Here is a 20995-nt window from a genome sequence, read left to right as displayed (position 1 = left end):
ACCGTATGGCTGAGAATGGTGCCCAATTTTTTCTTTGCAACTACAAATTAGTCATTGCAAACTCAAAACACAACAGTTTCAAAACCTTTGTTAAACTTGTGTTTATTGCATACTGTTCTAAACTGGGCCTCATTATGTCACCAACTGTCTCAAGACAAAACAATATACTTGATTTGCCTTATCTAGTAAAACAACTCAAGTGAACAAAGGGCTCCTGTCAGCATAGGGTCTGTATGTGCAGTAGCACTCACGTTGCATTGTTTGTGATGTGTAGTAGTGGTGGGTGGATAAAAACAAATATCGATAATATTGATGCCAACTTTGGTATTGGTATTGAATGATACCAGTGTAATGACATGAATACTTTAGTTTCAAAATCACAAAAACACTTAAAGGTCATGAAAATTCATTCAGATTTACCAATTTGATGATGCATCCACCTTAATTATTAAACAGTATCAGTATCAGTATCGGTGATACTGGCCCTGAGTTTACTTGCTATCGGATCATGTCAAATCTTGCAGTATCACACACCACTAATATGTAGGTGATCAAAATAGAGCAAGCCACTGGAATCATTTTTAGTTACACAAGCACTGTGAGTCTTCAAATATAAATATCAAATATTGATATTAATATATACAAATATCAAGATTTTAAACAAACCTTGCAACTGAATAGAAGCCACATAGGTGGCCAAGTGGTCACTGCACCTTCCATAGTTCCTTCCAAGTCAGAAGGCTACTAGTTGAAGAACAGTAGAAACCTTTGTATGTGTTGCTGTGCTCTAAGATATATATTTTAAAAAATATATATGTTGTAAAAGAGATTGGTTGAGTAACTTCCCTTTAAAATTGTCATGCCACTCTCTTTTCAGGTCAGCCTGTCACATTCAGCCTTGTTTCCCAATGAGTTCAGATTGTAACTGACCATGTTTTACAATAAACTGGATTTATCCCTCTTTTACCACCTAAATTTGAACCATGCTATAAATACTGAAACTTCTATCAATTTCCCATTTACCATCCAACGTGATATAATAAAATAATCACAGAGATATTTAGGGATGACTTGACAGATGGTAGTGTACTATGTGTGTGGGCACACACAACTGATTGCATTTCAGATTTATGGCCAAACTGTTATCTAATAAAGGCTTTAGATTGTGGTATATTTTACTACTCCATGTTCCTGTTCAGTTGTTGGCGGTAACGCAGTGCAATTTGCAGACAGCCTATAAAATAAAATAGTCTATGGTGCACTGCTGAGATAGGCTCCATGGTGTAGGGATACCACATTCGACGCCTAGAGGGCGATATGCTCCTTAAGTGTTACTTAGCAAAACACAAAGAAGAAGACAGTATGCTGCCAAGTATGGGTATAAAGGAAGCAGGCAGCTAGCTGAAGCTGCAGAACAGTGAGTGCATTTTTTTCATTGCAATATACATATTTTTGCAGGTTTATTTTAAACAACGACACAGTTTCTACTTCGGTTTTTGCGTGTAACAGACTTAAGTTAGCCGGTATTTTGCTCTCTCGGTGGTTAGAGGAGGAGCACTCCGGCTACCCAGCACAGAGCTACGTGGGGAGCAGCAGGAGTCTGGTTTCATGGTCTGTGGGTTTTGCACAGCTGCTGTGCACATAATACTAAAATGTACTTTCTGTCAGTTTCACCCATAAAGGAGTAAAGGAAATGTCATCACAATGTTACCTGCCACCTTCTCCACCACCACCACCACCACCTGTACCTCCTGCTTCAGCACCTAAGAAGAAGCTGTATCAGACTTTGGCCGGTGTCAGGAGGCCTGTGGAGGGGGATCACACAGAGGCCCGACTACTGCTCAGCCAGAGGGAGAGTCGGTGAGAATTTAAATCTAAGTAAGCATTTGATCACTGTTAAAACACTCAACTAAGACAGAACTCGGTAGTCTGTACCGCCACCGGTATAACAGCAATCAACCATTATTACCAGCGATGATCCAATAAGCCAGTTTCAAGTTTTCAGCACCACAGTGGCTGCTGGGTAAGTTCAAAGGTCAATGCATACAAACATTGAGCATTCCCAGGATCCTGGTGGCAAATTACGGAAAAGTTTGCCTGTGGCAACAGGAACGATTGCAGCAGTTTCTTCATGCAAGGGGTTTACCAGTGACGGGGAGAGTGGAGGAGCGTCGAGCTTTAGTGTGCGGTGCTCTGTTTTTTGGTGTACTGGTAAAACCCACGGAAAAAGAGGAGAACCAACTGCAAACAGATGCAGTGTACTAACAGTCAACAGCATCGTCTTATCTGATCCATTCGCCGACCTCCCAAATGGTTGGCTCTGGGACGTGTGTCATGGCTGACGTCACCCAGAAAACTGCACTGGGACAGAGCTGTGTTACACTAGGACGCTCATCAACTTGCAAACAAAAATCAAGATATTATCATAAATATAAATAAAGATCATGACAAGCTTAGAACAGTTGTCACTCCAGTTGAAGAAGTTAATTCAAAGTGATTAAAAGAAGTTTAACACTAAACAGACGGCACTGTCAGACCAGTTCAAGTCAAGTTTGAGTTAAAGTTTCCTGGCTGGTGCAAAACTGATGAGTGCATTAAAAATGTAGGAGTGATGAGTGTTCTGGGCAGTTTATAACCTTTATCTGTGTCAATATTTTAATTCATAATATATTATAAATCATTAATAGTTCTTTAACTTCTGAATCTGTTCCTAAATATTTCAAATCTGCAGTGATTAAACCATTACTTAAGAAATCTAATCTTGACCCTAGTGTATTGAAAAACTATCGGCCAGTATCAGATCTATCATTTTGCTCTAAAATTTTGAAAAAAGTGGTGTCACGGCAGTTTGTCGACTATGTTACTGAGAATAATCTCTTTGAGCCACTGTAGTCTGCTTTTAGAAAATATCATTCCACAGAGACGGCTCTCACTAAAGTGGTGAATGATCTTCTGCTTGCAGTGGATTCGGACACCACTACGGTTCTGTTGCTGTTAGATCTCAGTGCTGCATTTGATACAGTGGATCATCATATTCTACTTGATAGGCTGGAAAATCATTTTGGGATTAGTGGGAGTGCCCTTGCATGGTTGATGTCATACTTGACCAGTTGTTCTCACTGTGTTTTGTACAGTAACACTACCTCTAACCTTAGTGACATGAAATTTGGGGTTCCACGGGGGTCCGCCTTAGGCCCCCTGCTTTTCTCCCTTTATATAGCACCCCTTGGGCACATATTGCGGCACTTTGGGATTACCTTTTACTGCTATGCTGATGATACTCAGTTGTACATGCTGATAACTGCTGGTAATTTCATCCACATAAAATCCTTAGAAATGATGGTTCTTGGTCCAGTGAGACATCGGCATCAATTTGACCAGTTAACTCTCAGCCTAGGCTCGTGTGTCATACATCACACTGACAGCGTGAGGAACCTTGGGGTAATTTTTGATCCTACATTGTCCTTTGACCTCCACATTAGAAATGTTATGAGGACTGCTTTCTTCCACCTGCGAAATATAGAGAGGATTCATCCCATCCTGTCTATGGCTGATGCTGAGACCCTGATTCATGTTTAACAGGAAGCCAATGAAGAGAGGCCAATATGGGTGAGATATGCTCTCTCCTTCTGGTCCCCGTTAGTACTCTAGCTGCAGCATTTTGAATTAACTGAAGGCTTTTCAGGGAACTTTTAGGACAACCTGATAATATTGAATTACAATAGTCCAGCCTAGAGGAAATAAATGCATGAATTAGTTTTTCAGCATCACTCTGAGACAAGACCTTTCTAATTTTAGAGATATTGTGTAAATGCAAAAAAGCAGTCCTACATATTTGTTTAATATGCGCTTTGAATGACATATCCTGATCAAAAATGACTCCAAGATTTCTCACAGTATTACTAGAGGTCAGGGTAATGCCATCCAGAGTAAGGACCTGGTTAGACACCATGTTTCTAAGATTTGTGGGGCCAAGTACAATAACTTCAGTTTTATCTGAGTTTAAAAGCAGGAAATTAGAGGTCATCCATGTCTTTATGTCTGTAAGACAATCCTGCAGTTTAGCTAATTGGTGTGTGTCCTCTGGCTTCATGGATAGATAAAGCTGGGTATCATCTGCGTAACAATGAAAATTTAAGCAATGCTTATTTCAGGCTCCTCTCCTGTGGAACCAGCTCCAAGTTCGGATTAGGGAGACAGACGCCCGCTCTACTTTTAAGATTAAGCTTAAAACTTTCCTTTTTGCTAAAGCTTATAGTTAGGGCTGGATCAGGTGACCCTGAACCATCCCTTAGTTATGCTGCTATAGACTTAGACTGCTGGGGGGTTCCCATGATGCACCCAGTGTTTCTTTTTATTCACCTCTTTTTGCTCTGTATGCACCTCTCTGTTTTTAATCATTGGTGATTGATCTCTGCTCTCTTCCACAGCATGTCTTTTTCTGATTCTCTCCCCTCAGCCACAACCATTCACAGCAGAAGACTGCCCCTCCCTGAGCCTGGTTCTGCTGGAGGTTTCTTCCTGTTAAAAGGGAGTTTTTCCTTCCCACTGTCCTTTCCACCCTCCTGTCCTGTGCACCAACAGCATTTCCTTTATATTCATTTTGTGAATTGTTCTGTAATTTGTCTGTAGCATGGCCCAAGCAGAGGGTCATGCTTTTGAGTCTGGTCTGCTTGAGGTTTCTTCCTCAGAGAGAGTTTTCCTTACCACTGCTGCTCTGGGGGTTAGTAAGGTTAGACCTTACTTGTGTGAGGTGCCTTGAGGCACCTCTGTTGCGATTTGGTGCTATATAAATGAAAATAAATTGAAAAAATTTTTTAAATTGAAACTCCCAATAATAATAATAATGTTTGGGTTGTGTAGTTTTATTTCATTGTTCATTTTGAATATTTCAGTATTTTTTTTACATTACAATTCCAAGAATATTGTAAAACAGTTTCTTTGAATATTCTTAAGAATTCATAGTTCCTTGCTCTTTGAAATTGTGTACTTGCATTATTGGTGACATAAAATAGTCTTATAATTACTAAATCTATTATTGCAGTTATTTCTGGAACAATATTGTATAACAAAAATCATTATTGTGACAGGTCTGGAAATGATCACATCTTCTGGTACTCAGTTTGAGTCTTTTCCAATTTACTGAGCATTGATATCGATAATTATTGCGATGACTGAAATAACACTACTGTTTGTGTGCCATCTCTGTATAAATGCAACATTGCTTTATAAATCAGATTCTTTGGTGTCATGGATGTTGTTGTTCTTTCTGTACTGTAGTTTTCAGAAGGAACTGCAGTGGGTATTGGTGAACACCTATGTGCCCTCCCTCATCCAGGATGGTCCGCAGTAAGTAAATATTACCATTACAAGTAACTGTCAAAAAACATACATCCTCCTTTGACTGAAAGTGTTACAGGAGTAGCACGATTATTGTATGTGAAGCAGAATCACCAGTTGTGTCATTTCCTTTATGACCTGTAGGGTATGTTGTTCTTTTTTTTACCTTGAGGTGCGGTCTGGTGGCTTTGTGGATGGCTGCTCACCTTCAGCAGCCACAGCTGCATGTTGACATGGAAACTGTGGTCCAGGTGGCATTGAAGAGGGGCTACACTATGCAGGGAGAAATGTTTTCAGGTAACATTGTCTTTGTCTTTCTTTCTTTTAGCCAGTTTTACTGACTAAAGCCACCTTGACACTTGCACAAATTTAATCCCCACACTGCCGCGCAATTCGTCATGCCAGTGAGTCTCGCTTTGTGGCGCTGGACACCGCTTTAAATGAAATAATTATTTAGTAGGGGATGACACATTTGCTCTTGGGATTTGGCTGATGAAACCACATCTCATTGCTCCCGGAATCACAGAGGAATTATCTGCAACTGCAGTTTTTCTCATGTGTTTCATGAGGTGGAGAATGCATTTGGAATCGTCTCAAAGGTAATTATTTCTAATGTATTGTAATGGATTGGTAAAACAGTTGCATTTTCATTCCTTCTTATGAGTTAGATAATGTATCTGTAAAATTATGTTTATTATGGATGTAATTATGTAGAATTCTCTGGCCCCTTTTAGTGTACGAGGTACCGATCTCCACAGTTGAAGGCTTTGAGAAGAGGGTCAGCAGGTTCCTGCAGATGTGGCTGGGTCTACCGCGAAGTCTGAGCAGCATCGCCCTGTATGGGGAAAAACAACATGCTGAAGCTCCCCATCAGCAGCCTGAATGAGGAATTCAAGGTGAGCCGCACTAGGGAGGTGCTGCAATACAGAGTCATGTGACCCAAAAATCTCTCAAGCTGGGATTGAAGTCAGGACCGGGCGGAAATGGAGGGCAGCAGAGGCCGTAGATGTTGCAGAATCACGGGTGCGGCACAGAGCTCTGGTGGGGACAACGGTGCGGGGAAGAGCAGGCCTGGGCTGCAGTACAGCACCTCGCTACAACAAGGCAAAGGGGAAAGATAAGAGATCACTGCCCTGGAGGAAGTGCGAGCGGCAGTTGAAGAAGAGAGAGCAGGCAGGATGGTGGGAATGCAGCAGCAGGGAGCCTGGACGCGATGGGAGCAGGCAGTGGAGCGCAAAGTCACTTGGACCGAGCTGTGGAGAGCTGAGCCCCAGCGCATAAAATTTCTGATGCAGGCTGTCTATGATGTACTGCCAAGCCCGTCCAACCTGTTCTTGTGGGGGAAGGTGGAGTCTCCAGCGTGTGGTCTCTGCCAGAAGAAAGGGACCCTGGAGCACATCTTGAGCTGCTGTCCGAGAGGCCTGAGCGAGGGGCGCTACTGTTGGCGGCATGACCAGGTCTTGAAGGCCATAGCAAACACCATCTGCATGGGGATTACGCAGTGCAAGCATCTTCGCCCAGTGAAGAAGACCATTTCCTTCGTCAGAGCTGGGGAAGAACCAACAGCTGCCGTCAGAACCTCTTCTGCTGGCCTTCTAGCAACAGCACAAGACTGGGAACTGAAAGTGGACCTAGGGAAGCAATTAAGGTTCCCAGAGAATGTAGCCAAAACATCTCTAAGGCCAGATGTGGTGCTGACCTCAGTGAGCTCCAAGCAGGTGGTGCTCCTAGAACTTAGGATCCCCTGGGAAGATCGTATCGAGGAGGCCAATGAGCGGAAGAGGGCCAAGTACCAGGATCTGCTGGAGGAGTGTCGTCGCAACGGATGGCGAGCAAGATGTGAGCCCATTGAGGTGGGATGCAGAGGGTTCGCAGGCCAGTCCCTCTGCAGGGTCTACAACATCCTGGGCATCACTGGGGCCAACAAGCGTAGAGCCATTAAGGAAGCCACAGAGGCGGCAGAGGTTGCCTCGCGGTGGCTGTGGATCAGGCGAGGAGATCCATGGGTAGGGTAGCGCTTCCTGGACACAAGCTGGGGGATTGATCACCCCTGGCTGGGTCGCCCGGAGAAGAGTGTATGATGTTTGAAAGACCCGAAACACTCTGTGATCCCGGGTAACATCACTGATGATGTGTCCAGGATGCATCACTAGTTGATGTATGTTACAAGTAATGGATTGGTAAAACAGTTGCATTTTCATTCCTTCTTATGAGTTAGATAATGTATCTGTAAAATTATGTTTATTATGGATGTAACATTTTGTCATAATCATTCAGCTGCACTGTGGCAATGAGATCTAGTTCACAAAATTAATGGGTGACAGAGATTTTGAACCTTTAAAAATTTTCTTTGAAGGCTGGCACGCAGCCGTGCACATCCCATGCACAGTTTACACCGAGTTTACTCTGGCATGCCAGACTGTGTGCGGTGCAGGGATCAAATTCGTGCAAGTGTCAAGGTACCTTAAGTGTGTTTTTAATGTAATGAAAGTAATAGTTTATTTGTATGTTAGTCATTACTTGCTTACACACTGCTGTGTGATAGTTACAATAAAAACATTTAAAATACAGTAAAAATTAAGACACAAAGTTATGAAACCACAATAATGAAATATGACTACAAACCATATGCAAACAGAATAAAATAATCACTATGAACTACAACAATTTAGACTCAAACAATATAGGGACAGCCTTAAACCTATCAATCAACAGCTACATCCAGCAATGTTTCTCAGCCTAGAAGCCGCAAAAACATTTGATAGTCGATTGGATATTTCTAGTGCAAACATTATTAGATATGGGGTTCAGAGTAGAATTTGTTCATGGGATTTTTTTATATATATATATATGTGTATATATGTATATATATATATGTTGTCCACTCAGATTGCAATAGCCAATGACAGATTACCCTTTCTGTCCATCATTTACCTGTATTTTGGCATGCTTGGCGCCAGAAAGTTATGTTGGATCCAAAGGGATCCAAAAAGGCTAGGACCAAAAGTTATATTGGATCGGTTCCCACTGACCAATAGCGTTAGAGCTAACTGCCAACAGCTAGCCAGTCAGAGCACGGCATACAATTATTCATGAGATGACATCACTAATGACGTAGCGGAGGTCAGGAACTTGCTGACAGACGCTGGTTGAAAAAAAGGCAACAAACATGTCAACAACAGCAGAAAATCATCTGTCAGGGAGGTTTGCTGAGTTCACAGAGGAGGAACTGGTGGAAATATTGAACTCCAAGGATGCCAAAAACACTAAGAAGGTAGACAAGCATGCTACTGACATTTTAGAAGCATTCATATGCTGTTCACAACAAAATAAATTGATCTAATTTACTTGACTCTTTGTTGTTTGCTTAATTTGGGAGGGGGGTGGAGAACATAACGATGGATGGCAAGTCGTCCAACATAGAGAAATATTGGATTCAGAAAAGTTATATTGGTCTCGGCCATGCCTTGTCCAATATAACTTTACTTCATCCAATATTTCTCTATGTTGGACTCCTTACCATCCATTATTTGTATAATGTTGGTTTCAAATCCAAAGTCAGAGTTAATGGTTATTGTGCTGCATTTTTTAAGATAGAAAGGGGATAAAGCAGGGGGATTCTGTGTCTCCTATTTTTTTGCTATTAGTATTGAAAGTTTGGATAAGGCTATCCATCAAAATGCACAAATTCAAGAAATAAAAGATACAAAATGGATCAGTCCCTAAGGTGGCACTATTTGCAGATGACATTCTGCTCTTTATATTGAACCCTCTCCTTTCGATCTCTGCACTTATACACTGTCTGTATAAATATAGTTCAATATTAGGATATAAAATTAATGAAAATAAGTTTGAGGCAATAATGATTTCAGGCACTTGGCCATCAGGACTAAATGGTAATGTGTCTTTTCACTGGTCCAAACAAGGATTTAGGTACCTGGGGTTAATTATTTCACCCAGACCCACACAAGTATTTGACACTAATTACACTTAATTAATGAATTAAATAATGAATGATGTGAAAATATGGGAGGTCCTCCCACGCTTCCTATTGGGAAGAATCGAGACAGCGAAAATGAATTTGCTACCTAGACATTTATTTCTGTTCTAGGCCCTCCACACTTTTAGTCTACTTGATAAACTAATCTCTAAATTCATATGTAAAAACAAAAGGCCCATGGTAAGACTTAAAACTTGTCTCCTGCCAAAAGACAAGGGCCATCTGGGCATGCCCACATTCAAAAACTACTATTGGGCTGCACAGTTGACTGCTGTTGTGACTTGGATCAGACAGGATGAGGAAACTAGACAGGAACAGATGGAACAGAAAGCACTCAAGGAAGTGTCATTAATAATACTACCTTTTTTCAACAAGAAACGCGTAACAAAATTAATATCGAAAATTAGTGGATTCACCATACACTGAGCATGTGGACAACAGTTCAGAACTCGGTGGTCCAGAATCAATTTCAAGAGCGATGCCAATTGTGTGTAATATAGAATTCCTTCCTTCCATATGGGACAGTGGTTTTAGACGTTAGAGTGACAAAGACCTTTGTACACTGGACAAGTTATTCCAGTGGTGTCCAGAGTATTCCAGAAAGAGCCAAGAGGGTGCAGGTTTTCGTTGCAGCCAGTGACTCCAGCAGGTGATTTCACTGATGAACTCATCCCATCTACTCAAAGTGATGTTAATCAGTGAAATCACCTGCTGGAGTCACTGGCTGCAACGAAAACCTGCACCCTCTTGGCCCTTTCTGGAATACTCTGGACACCACTGGAATAACTGGTCCAGTGTACAAAGGTCTTTGTCTGACTTTTGATCTTTTTCTCAGCTACAAAAACAAGTTTTCTCTCCCATCTAGGGACCTCATTAAGTACTTCCAAATAAGACACTATATCATGACCCATAAAGAAAGAGATGATCAGTAAAATGCTCAGTGCAATCGATGAATTCTTTAGTGTTTTAGAAGAGGGTATTCTAACTAAACAAACATGTTTCAAACATCTACAAAAGACTTGTGACAGACATCTCACTGAACACATTGTGCATCAAGGAAAAATGGGAATTATAACTAAATACCATTATAGAAGATGAGGTATGGGAAGATCTCTGTGTAAACTGTCACAAGGGAATTAATAGTAAAATGTGGAAAGAATTGAACTGGAAATTAATAAGATACTTCAGTACTCCTCTTGTCACCTCTACATAACTGAAAACACCATCACAACAATTTTGCTGGAGAAAGTGTGGGAAGTTTGGAGATCTGATGGATGTTTTAGGGACTGCTCCTTAATTCAGGAATACTGGAAAAACATAAAAGCAGAAATAGAAAAGATTTTACATTTAGAGATTCCCTTAGACCCACTGACGTTTTTGTAGGGAGCCATTCCTAAAAAGAAATTAACTTCAAGACATATATACATTTCAAAGATAATTTTGACAGCTAAAAAAAATACCATAAATTGGAAAAAGGAGGAGGCACCAACCAAGACGCATAAACAAAAACAGGTCTACACAATGGAACAAATGACTGCAAGCCTGCAGCTGAGAATTGACTCTTTCATTCAAAGATTGACTTGTATTGTTGGATACTTAGACTAAATGAGTTAATTAAACAGTTTACTAGCCTGTTGCCCGTGGGGATCCATGGACTCTTGATTGGGGAGTGTTTATAAAATAAGTAGTTGACATTTTAACTTTTTATTATTGTTTTCAGTTTCTTGTGTTTTCCATGTATTTTTAACATTTATAATTATACGAGTATGCACTTAATATATAATATAAAGATGATTTACTGCCCCCTGCTGGAAAGGCATGTGAGTCCAAAATGTAATTAGCAATGTTACCTAATGTTTGTAGCTTCTCCAAAACTATTAGTCCTGTCAGCATTGCGTGATCAGAGCCATCTCGCCATCTCTCTCTCTCTCTCACTGTCTCTCTCTCTCTCTCACTCACTCACTCACTCACTCACTCACTCACACTCACTACACACACACACACACACACACACACACACACACACACACACACACACACACACACACACACACACACACACACACACACAGGCCACTTGGCTATTATAATACAGAATGAGATGTATTGTGAGATGTCTGGTCTGAGACTTGGTTTCTGTATTCCATATATAAACCCTTATTCTTTATACTTCTAATTGCCAAGGAATGTCTTTTTGTTGTTATTCTAAAAAAAAAAATTTAATAAGAAATCAGGGTAAATAAAATGAATGTTAAAAAATGGACTCCAAGTACATAGTGCAAGGACATAATGAAACCAAAATTTTTAAATAAGGCCATAGGTTAGTCATTATAGAAAGCAGAGTAAAAAGTGCGTTTTGAGTCTTGATTTAAAGGACTCAGCTGGAGCTGAGTGTCTAATGTCAGCAGGTAGTTTATTTCCAGAGAACAGGATCATACTATGAGAAAACCCTGTAGTTTTCTGAGGTCCTTCTTCAATTTAGGATGCAGAGTAAGACTGCAGACTGTATATAAAGCACCAGAATGCACGTAAGGCTTCACAAGATAACAGAAAAAAATCTTAGTATTTCTCGATGTACCTCAACAGTTAGCCTACGTCTTTTGAATCAGATTAGCGCTGCAGCTATTGGCTATCGGTTGCATTACAATCACGATGATGAAAACGAGTAATCAGATTTAGGGCTGAAACGATTAGTCAAGTAACTCGAATAATTCAATTACAAAAAATGTTTGAGGCAAATTCTGTGCCTCAAAGATCTGTCTAAAGTTGTAGTATATATGCCAGGCCTGTGTGTGGCACTGTAACGTCTCCAAAAAAAAACAAAAGAAGAATAGAGCAGCTTTCCAATGCAACAGACAGAGTAAAATAAAGCCTTTTAAGAGAAGGCAAAGGCTACACGCCCAGCTGTTGGGCAGATAAATATGTCTTACCTTAGTCGCCAAACCGTGATTGTGTATTTGACGCGTTTTGTGCATCTAAACTACGTTTTTTACACCACTTTTTAAGGCTCTGTTGTGGCGTATGATTGACACATTTAATGGCGCTGTCTTTTATTACTGCAAAAACACCGCAATGGATGAGAACAGACAAACTTCATAAGCATTTTGAATGGAAGCCTGTTAAGCCTAGTCTACACCAGCAAACATTTGTTTGCAAACACCACCAAACTTCATGTTTGGTGGTGTTTGCCATGAAAAGTTTGCCAGAGTTTGGTAGTGTGAACGTATTGCCAAACACCACCAAACTAGTTTGCAAAGCTTTGGACATGTTCATTCTTGAAAACATGTTTGGTGAAGTTTGCCAACAAATAGCCAATCAGAGAAGAGCTGGTGATCATGTGAATTACTAGTTGGACAAAATGGCAGCCTCCAAGAAGGAAAGAGTGTGGGGATTTGAAGAGATACAAAATTTAATTGAGGAATATGAGAAACATCCATGCCTATACAACACCATAATCAAGTGTGTGTCTTGCTTTTGTATCAGTGGCTCCACCTTCTGAAGGAGTTCCTCAAAAGCTGCCTCATCCATCCTCAGAAAGTTCTTATAACTTGGTTTGTCTGAGGACTGTATTTCTTTAAGAAGGCAATTGTAGGCCCCATACTTGTGTCTTTTCTTAATCCAGGATGTGCACCACAAGCGAGGCTTGTGTTGTTTTTGGTGGCGGCGGCGACGACGTTCCACAGCAATTACACATATTACTGCTGCAGATGCCCTGATGACTTCTCTCTTGAATTTTGCCATTGTTTCTGATAATTTTTAGAGGGAAAGTACAAAACATTGGAATACATTACCAAACATTTGTTTGGTAATGTTTGGTATTGTTTCATAGTATGGACGCCCAAGCCAAACATAGGCAAACGTGGTGTTTGGTAATGTTTGCAAACAAAAGTTTGGTCAAGTTTGCCAGTGTAGACTAGGCATTAACAACAACGAAACAATTTTTGAACAAAAAGCTGCTTGTTGGCTGTAAGATGGTGTTAGTTTGACACTGTTCCCTGGGTGAGATGAGCACAGAACAACTTTAGATCACAGTTCCTCCATGGGCTGTGAACCCTCCCGCAGCCAGCGAGAAAATATCCGCCTTTTTTCCCTCCCGCGTTGAAACCGGAAGTGAGCTTACAAGCGCGCTCATTGGTCGGTTGTGGTTGGGCGTATATGTTCGCAGATTTACTTTATTGACCCAACGGGTGGACGTATAGCCACTCCATTAAGGGCAAGAGGGTCCACGCTGTTCATCTGAAACAGATTTACTGCGTATTTAAAGCGAAGCAGTGTGTTTGTATATTTAAAAAAAAAAACAGTTTGGTCCGCTGGCTGCTCTCCGCTCTACGTGCACTTTAAGTCAGTCAAGTTTATTCAAAAACCGCCTTTATTCGGATTTGATCAAAGTTTTCAACAGGGTGCAGTGGATTTATCAGTGTGGCTTTTGTGGAAAAGCTGCACTCCAGAGACCAGTTTTTCACAGGCTATGCTTACGTTCACGTGCAGCCTGACTGACTGACTGGATTACACCGACCACCTGCACTTACAGTCTGGTGTCAGCTGAGCTGACACCGGGAAAGATCCAAAACTTGTAAAGATGTGAAAAAGTAAATAATTACCCAGGAAAACAAAATTTGACAATCTGCGTGACAGTGCCATTGCTTAGGGAGAACCCTGGGCTGTTGATGTTGTTTAAAAACACAAAACTACTTCTTATCTGATTAATCGATTAAAAAAAAATGACTAGAATACACGATTTCAAAAATATTCTATAGCTGCAGCTATATATATATATATATATATATATATATATATATATATATATATATATATATGTATGTTGAAGTAGGTCAGATAAGTCACATTTAACTGATACTTTTATCCAAACTGACTTTCAAGTGAGGAATCACAATCAAGATAAATGACGAATAACACATAATTTAATCCTGTGGCTCTTTCTTTTTGCTTCTGATTACATTATACAAAATAATCAAATACTTAGGTAATTTTAAATTTGGTCACAAAATTGAAAATCAAAGACTTTTTTTTTTTAAGTGACCCACCTGCAGCCCACACTTTGAGTTACACTGAACTAGAGAGTTAATGGCCCTAGAATTTGGAGTGCACATATAGACATAAGATTTTTTTTTTTTTTTTTTTAAGTATTTTCACTGTATGGAATTTTTACATATTTTGTCTTTTAGGCAAAACAACAACAACAACAACAACAAAAAAACCACACACACAAAAAAACCAAAAAAAAACAAGGGGAACAGCATGAGTGGAGTTTGCTTTTTATTGTACTTTCCGAAAGTTATCTTATTCTGCTATGTTACAAAGTGCCTTTAAGGAAAAGTCATCTTATTGGCATTTATAGTAACTGGCAAATATAAGGTGTAGTCATTATGTTACTTGTTTATTTTGCTCCTTGGTTTTAAATTAAGAACAATTGAGGCAGCATGATGGCACAATTCAATCAATTCAATCAATTTTTTTATATAGCGCCAAATCACAACAAACAGTTGCCCCAAGGCGCTTTATATTGTAAGGCAAGGCCATACAATAATTATGTAAAACCCCAACGGTCAAAACGACCCCCTGTGAGCAAGCACTTGGCTACAGTGGGAAGGAAAAACTCCCTTTTAACAGGAAGAAACCTCCAGCAGAACCAGGCTCAGGGAGGGGCAGTCTTCTGCTGGGACTGGTTGGGGCTGAGGGAGAGAACCAGGAAAAAGACATGCTGTGGAGGGGAGCAGAGATCGATCACTAATGATTAAATGCAGAGTGGTGCATACAGAGTAAAAAGAGAAAGAAACAGTGCATCATGGGAACCCCCCAGCAGTCTACGTCTATAGCAGCATAACTAAGGGATGGTTCAGGGTCACCTGATCCAGCCCTAACTATAAGCTTTAGCAAAAAGGAAAGTTTTAAGCCTAATCTTAAAAGTAGAGAGGGTGTCTGTCTCCCTGATCTGAATTGGGAGCTGGTTCCACAGGAGAGGAGCCTGAAAGCTGAAGGCTCTGCCTCCCATTCTACTCTTACAAACCCTAGGAACTACAAGTAAGCCTGCAGTCTGAGAGCGAAGCGCTCTATTGGGGTGATATGGTACTACGAGGTCCCTAAGATAAGATGGGACCTGATTATTCAAAACCTTATAAGTAAGAAGAAGAATTTTAAATTCTATTCTAGAATTAACAGGAAGCCAATGAAGAGAGGCCAATATGGGTGAGATATGCTCTCTCCTTCTAGTCCCCGTCAGTACTCTAGCTGCAGCATTTTGAATTAACTGAAGGCTTTTTAGGGAACTTTTAGGACAACCTGATAATAATGAATTACAATAGTCCAGCCTAGAGGAAATAAATGCATGAATTAGTTTTTCAGCATCACTCTGAGACAAGACCTTTCTGATTTTAGAGATATTGCGTAAATGCAAAAAAGCAGTCCTACATATTTGTTTAATATGCGCTTTGAATGACATATCCTGATCAAAAATGACTCCAAGATTTCTCACAGTATTACTAGAGGTCAGGGTAATGCCATCCAGAGTAAGGATCTGGTTAGACACCATGTTTCTAAGATTTGTGGGGCCAAGTACAATAACTTCAGTTTTATCTGAGTATAAAAGCAGGAAATTAGAGGTCATCCATGTCTTTATGTCTGTAAGACAATCCTGCAGTTTAGCTAATTGGTGTGTGTCCTCTGGCTTCATGGATAGATAAAGCTGGGTATCATCTGCGTAACAATGAAAATTTAAGCAATACCGTCTAATAATACTGCCTAAGGGAAGCATGTTTAAAGTGAATAAAATTGGTCCTAGCACAGAACCTTGTGGAACTCCATAATTAACTTTAGTCTGTGAAGAAGATTCCCCATTTACATGAACAAATTGTAATCTATTAGACAAATATGATTCAGACCACTGCAGCGCAGTGCCTTTAATACCTATGGCATGCTCTAATCTCTGTAATAAAATTTTATGGTCAACAGTATCAAAAGCAGCACTGAGGTCTAACAGAACAAGCACAGAGATGAGTCCACTGTCCGAGGCCATAAGAAGATCATTTGTAACCTTCACTAATGCTGTTTCTGTACTATGATGAATTCTAAAACCTGACTGAAACTCTTCAAATAGACCATTCCTCTGCAGATGATCAGTTAGCTGTTTTACAACTACCCTTTCAAGAATTTTTGAGAGAAAAGGAAGGTTGGAGATTGGCCTATAATTAGCTAAGATAGCTGGGTCAAGTGATGGCTTTTTAAGTAATGGTTTAATTACTGCCACCTTAAAAGCCTGTGGTACATAGCCAACTAACAAAGATAGATTGATCATATTTAAGATCGAAGCATTAAATAATGGTAGGGCTTCCTTGAGCAGCCTGGTAGGAATGGGGTCTGATAAACATGTTGATGGTTTGGATGAAGTAACTAATGAAAATAACTGACAGAACAATCGGAGAGAAAGAGTCTAACCAAATACCGGCATCACTGAAAGCAGCCAAAGATAACGATACGTCTTTGGGATGGTTATGAGTAATTTTTTCTCTAATAGTTAAAATTTTGTTAGCAAAGAAAGTCATGAAGTCATTACTAGTTAAAGTTAATGGAATACTCAGCTCAATAGAGCTCTGACTCTTTGTCAGCCTGGCTACAGTGCTGAAAAGAAACCTGGGGTTGTTCTTATTTTCTTCAATTAGTGATGAGTAGAAAGATGTCCTAGCTTTACGGAGGGCTTTTTTATAGAGCAACAGACTCTGTTTCCAGGCTAAGTGAAGATCTTCTAAATTAGTGAGACGCCATTTCCTCTCCAATTTACGGGTTATCTGCTTTAAGCTACGAGTTTGTGAGTTATACCACGGAGTCAGACACTTCTGATTTAAAGCTCTCTTTTTCAGAGGAGCTACAGCATCCAAAGTTGTCTTCAATGAGGATGTAAAACTATTGACGAGATACTCTATCTCCCTTACAGAGTTTAGGTAGCTACTCTGCACTGTGTTGTTATATGGCATTAGAGAACATAAAGAAGGAATCATATCCTTAAACCTAGTTACAGCGCTTTCTGAAAGACTTCTAGTGTAATGAAACTTATTCCCCACTGCTGGGTAGTCCATCAGAGTAAATGTAAATGTTATTAAGAAATGATCAGACAGAAGGGAGTTTTCAGGGAATACTGTTAAGTCTTCTATTTCCATACCATAAGTCAGAACAAGATCTAAGATATGATTAAAGTGGTGGGTGGACTCATTTACTTTTTGAGCAAAGCCAATAGAGTCTAATAATAGATTAAATGCAGTGTTGAGGCTGTCATTCTCAGCATCTGTGTGGATGTTAAAATCGCCCACTATAATTATCTTATCTGAGCTAAGCACTAAGTCAGACAAAAGGTCTGAAAATTCACAGAGAAACTCACAGTAACGACCAGGTGGACGATAGATAATAACAAATAAAACTGGTTTTTGGGACTTCCAATTTGGATGGACAAGACTAAGAGACAAGCTTTCAAATGAATTAAAGCTCTGTCTGGGTTTTGGATTAATTAATAAGCTGGAATGGAAGATTGCTGCTAATCCTCCGCCCCGGCCCGTACTACGAGCATTCTGACAGTTAGTGTGACTCGGGGGTGTTGACTCATTTAAACTAACATATTCATCCTGCTGTAACCAGGTTTCTGTTAGGCAGAATAAAAAAATATGCTGATCAATTATTATATCATTTACCAACAGGGACTTAGAAGAGAGAGACCTAATGTTTAATAGACCACATTTAACTGTTTTAGTCTGTGGTGCAGTTGAAGGTGCTATATTATTTTTTCTTTTTGAATTTTTATGCTTAAATAGATTTTTGCTGGTTATTGGTAGTCTGGGAGCAGGCACCGTCTCTACGGGGATGGGGTAATGAGGGGATGGCAGGGGGAGAGAAGCTGCAGAGAGGTGTGTAAGACTACAACTCTGCTTCCTGGTCCCAACCCTGGATAGTCACGGTTTGGAGGATTTAAGAAAATTGGCCAGATTTCTAGAAATGAGAGCTGCTCCATCCAAAGTGGGATGGATGCCGTCTCTCCTAACAAGACCAGGTTTTCCCCAGAAGCTTTGCCAATTATCTATGAAGCCCACCTCATTTTTTGGACACCACTCAGACAGCCAGCAATTCAAGGAGAACATGCGGCTAAACATGTCACTCCCGGTCCGATTGGGGAGGGGCCCAGAGAAAACTACACAAGCTTGATTAGCACATCTGCCGCCAAACTGTTTGAGGCCATCTGTGCCCCATTGTTACATCTGTCTTGAAGACATAATAAATAATTTTATAAACGCAAGATAGAGCGTTTACCACTTTTTTTTTTTTTTTTTTTTTTTTTTTTTTAATCTGAAGGATAAAAACAGAACATGGGCAATGGAGAGTCCTGGCTTGAATCAGGCAGCAGTCGATCATCTTAGGGCTGAAGCAGAAGTCATGGGCCCTGGTGCCTCCACTCAGCTAATTAGTCGCTCTCTCTCCTCCCAACACCTGGATATAAACAAACTGGGGCAGATACACCCATGCAATGTATCAGGAATTGCTTCAGGAGATGCATACTTTGTCAAATCAACATGTGGCTTCATACTGTAACTGACTACTACGTTTAATTCCACATCATATTGAATTTCTGGTGTCGTTTACATGTATCCTAATTAGCATTATTATGTTCCCCCCCCCCCAGCTAAGAATATGGCTCTGCTTGCAGAGGAGGTTTGTGGCTGCAGGGCAGAAGTGCTGTCAGGAGGTTTAAATGATCACAATGCAGCCGCCATCATGACACACCTGTGGAACAGACAGCCTGTTCTCATCCCGTATCCTGGAACTCACACAACACTGATACGCTACACACATGCCGTTAACTTGTTGTTGCAGCACGTGATTCTTTGACAGTGTCTACAGATATGATGAGGACTTCAACCATGAGCCATGCCAGCGCAGCGGGCACCGGGCGCATTGGGCTGTAGCTTCAGGTAAAAACACTCAGTAGCTCACTCACCCATTCACTCAACTAATCACTGTGCCACATTTACCGCACCCATCTGTCCCAGGTCTTCTCCTCGGTTTGGAAGAAGGGAGCCTGAGCAGAGAACAGACTCGGCCTGATTCCACTTTGCCGTGGCTTTGCCTGCCCATCGACACCACCTGTCCTTGTCCTGTAGGCATAAAAAGGATCAGAGAGGCATACATCCTCACCAAGCAGGGCAAAAGTCTTCGCTACCAGCTATGGAGTTTAGAGAGCATAGCTCAAAGCAACGTGCAGCTCAGAACCATGGATCCTCACAGAGTTAATGATGGAACCCAGTACGTGGTTCCTGAAGGAGGGGTGGAAGCTGGGCTGGCAGGCCAGGCAGTACTGATCCACACGGGAAAACACAAGCTGTAAACTGGGTGAAAATTCTGGTCTGCTGAGGGCTAAAATAGACTCAGAATGCAAATGAGTTCTAAAGATTAATCATACGCCTTTTTTTGTTGTTTCTACCTACTGAAAATCAATGAAGTTTGTCCTACTTGCCTAATTTAAACACCCAAAGCATGTGACAAAATGCTGCAGCTGATGGGATTGAAATTACACCAGTGTCATCGCACTGCAGTTTGTCAAACTATCAGGAGTCTTTTTAAATATCACAACCAACTCAGGTGTCATTACTCACAGTTTATAGATCTGTTTTCCAGTTTTTCACCAGTTAAAGGTGCCGGGTGTACAACTGCATCCTCTTTGGTCCTATCTTCCACCCAGTGCAAAAGAACGCTCAGTGCAAGCATTAATGGTACTTTAACACCCAACACTGTTGTGGTTTTCACATCCAATGCCTATATCGTATGATATTATGCATTAATAATTTCAGTATGTTTCAAAAAAGGGCTGCTTGTCAGATTTTTCCATCAAGCAAATGTATTTTTCAAAACAACTCCCCAAAACCCCTCAAACCGTAATTTTTTTCCTCAAGCAACTTTAAAAAAAATACTAAAAGGCTAATACTAAAAGGCCCCACGTCATTTATGACATCACTATAGAAAGTGTCATGGTGTATTGTCACTGTATTTTAACCATCATCTCGATAATCCTTAATTATTTTCAGTCAAGGCCAATTGATTGATTGATAATCCTTTATCTGACAAAATTGCAGTCAGAGAATAAAATAATTTTTATGACCTGAATGGTAAAAAAAAATAATCTAAAGGGACTACAACATATTAGTAAACACTCATGAGAAAAAACATTTTTTTTGTCTTACTACATAACCTCAGGGAGCTTTGGTGGACGCTGTCCACTCCTGCATTCTGACAGGATGGCGCTGATCCATTAACTCTCCAGAAAGCCTCTTATTTTGGTCCGCTTTTTCAAAACCAGAGTACTGTGCACCTGACGCACTCTGTCTTAAAGAGAGTGACAGAGGACACTTTTATTTCTGGTTATTTCAAAGTGACAGAGGACACTTTTATTTCTGGTTATTTCAAAAGCACACCCATGACTAAAGAAGAGGATAGCTCCAAACCCTTTCCACCCAGAACCAATCTTTACACTTGGATTTCATGCCTTCTAAACAGAACAGATAATTCAGACGTGCCAAATTGATTTGCACTGCGTACGTGTTTTATAGGCCTCATATAATAAATGTGTTTATTTGTTCATATTTCTTTTTATTTTAATCTCTC

At 40.4% G+C, this 20995-nt stretch overlaps 1 protein-coding gene across 2 annotated transcripts; it reads left to right on the top strand.

Annotated features, from left to right (window-relative positions):
• Positions 1-1368: 1368 nt before the first annotated feature.
• On the top strand, positions 1369-20973 carry c4h19orf54 (chromosome 4 C19orf54 homolog). Of its 2 annotated transcripts, none has more exons than XM_034168331.1 (7): positions 1369-1400; positions 1677-1860; positions 5281-5349; positions 5513-5637; positions 19020-19149; positions 19238-19308; positions 19387-20973. In XM_034168331.1, the coding sequence occupies exons 2-7, from the start codon at positions 1694-1696 to the stop codon at positions 19719-19721; spliced, it is 897 nt and encodes a 298-aa protein (XP_034024222.1). In that variant the 5' UTR covers positions 1369-1400; positions 1677-1693; the 3' UTR covers positions 19722-20973. The 2 variants fall into 2 exon arrangements, with proteins under 2 accessions (XP_034024222.1, XP_034024223.1); XM_034168332.1 differs by having other exon boundaries at positions 1379-1417; positions 1669-1860.
• Positions 20974-20995: the final 22 nt, after the last annotated feature.

The sequence above is a fragment of the Thalassophryne amazonica genome, chromosome 4 (genome assembly GCF_902500255.1).
Source record: "Thalassophryne amazonica chromosome 4, fThaAma1.1, whole genome shotgun sequence".
Lineage (NCBI taxonomy): Eukaryota > Metazoa > Chordata > Actinopteri > Batrachoidiformes > Batrachoididae > Thalassophryne > Thalassophryne amazonica.
The sequence above is the reverse complement of the archived record's forward strand: the minus strand, read 5'-3'. Positions and strand labels throughout refer to the sequence as shown.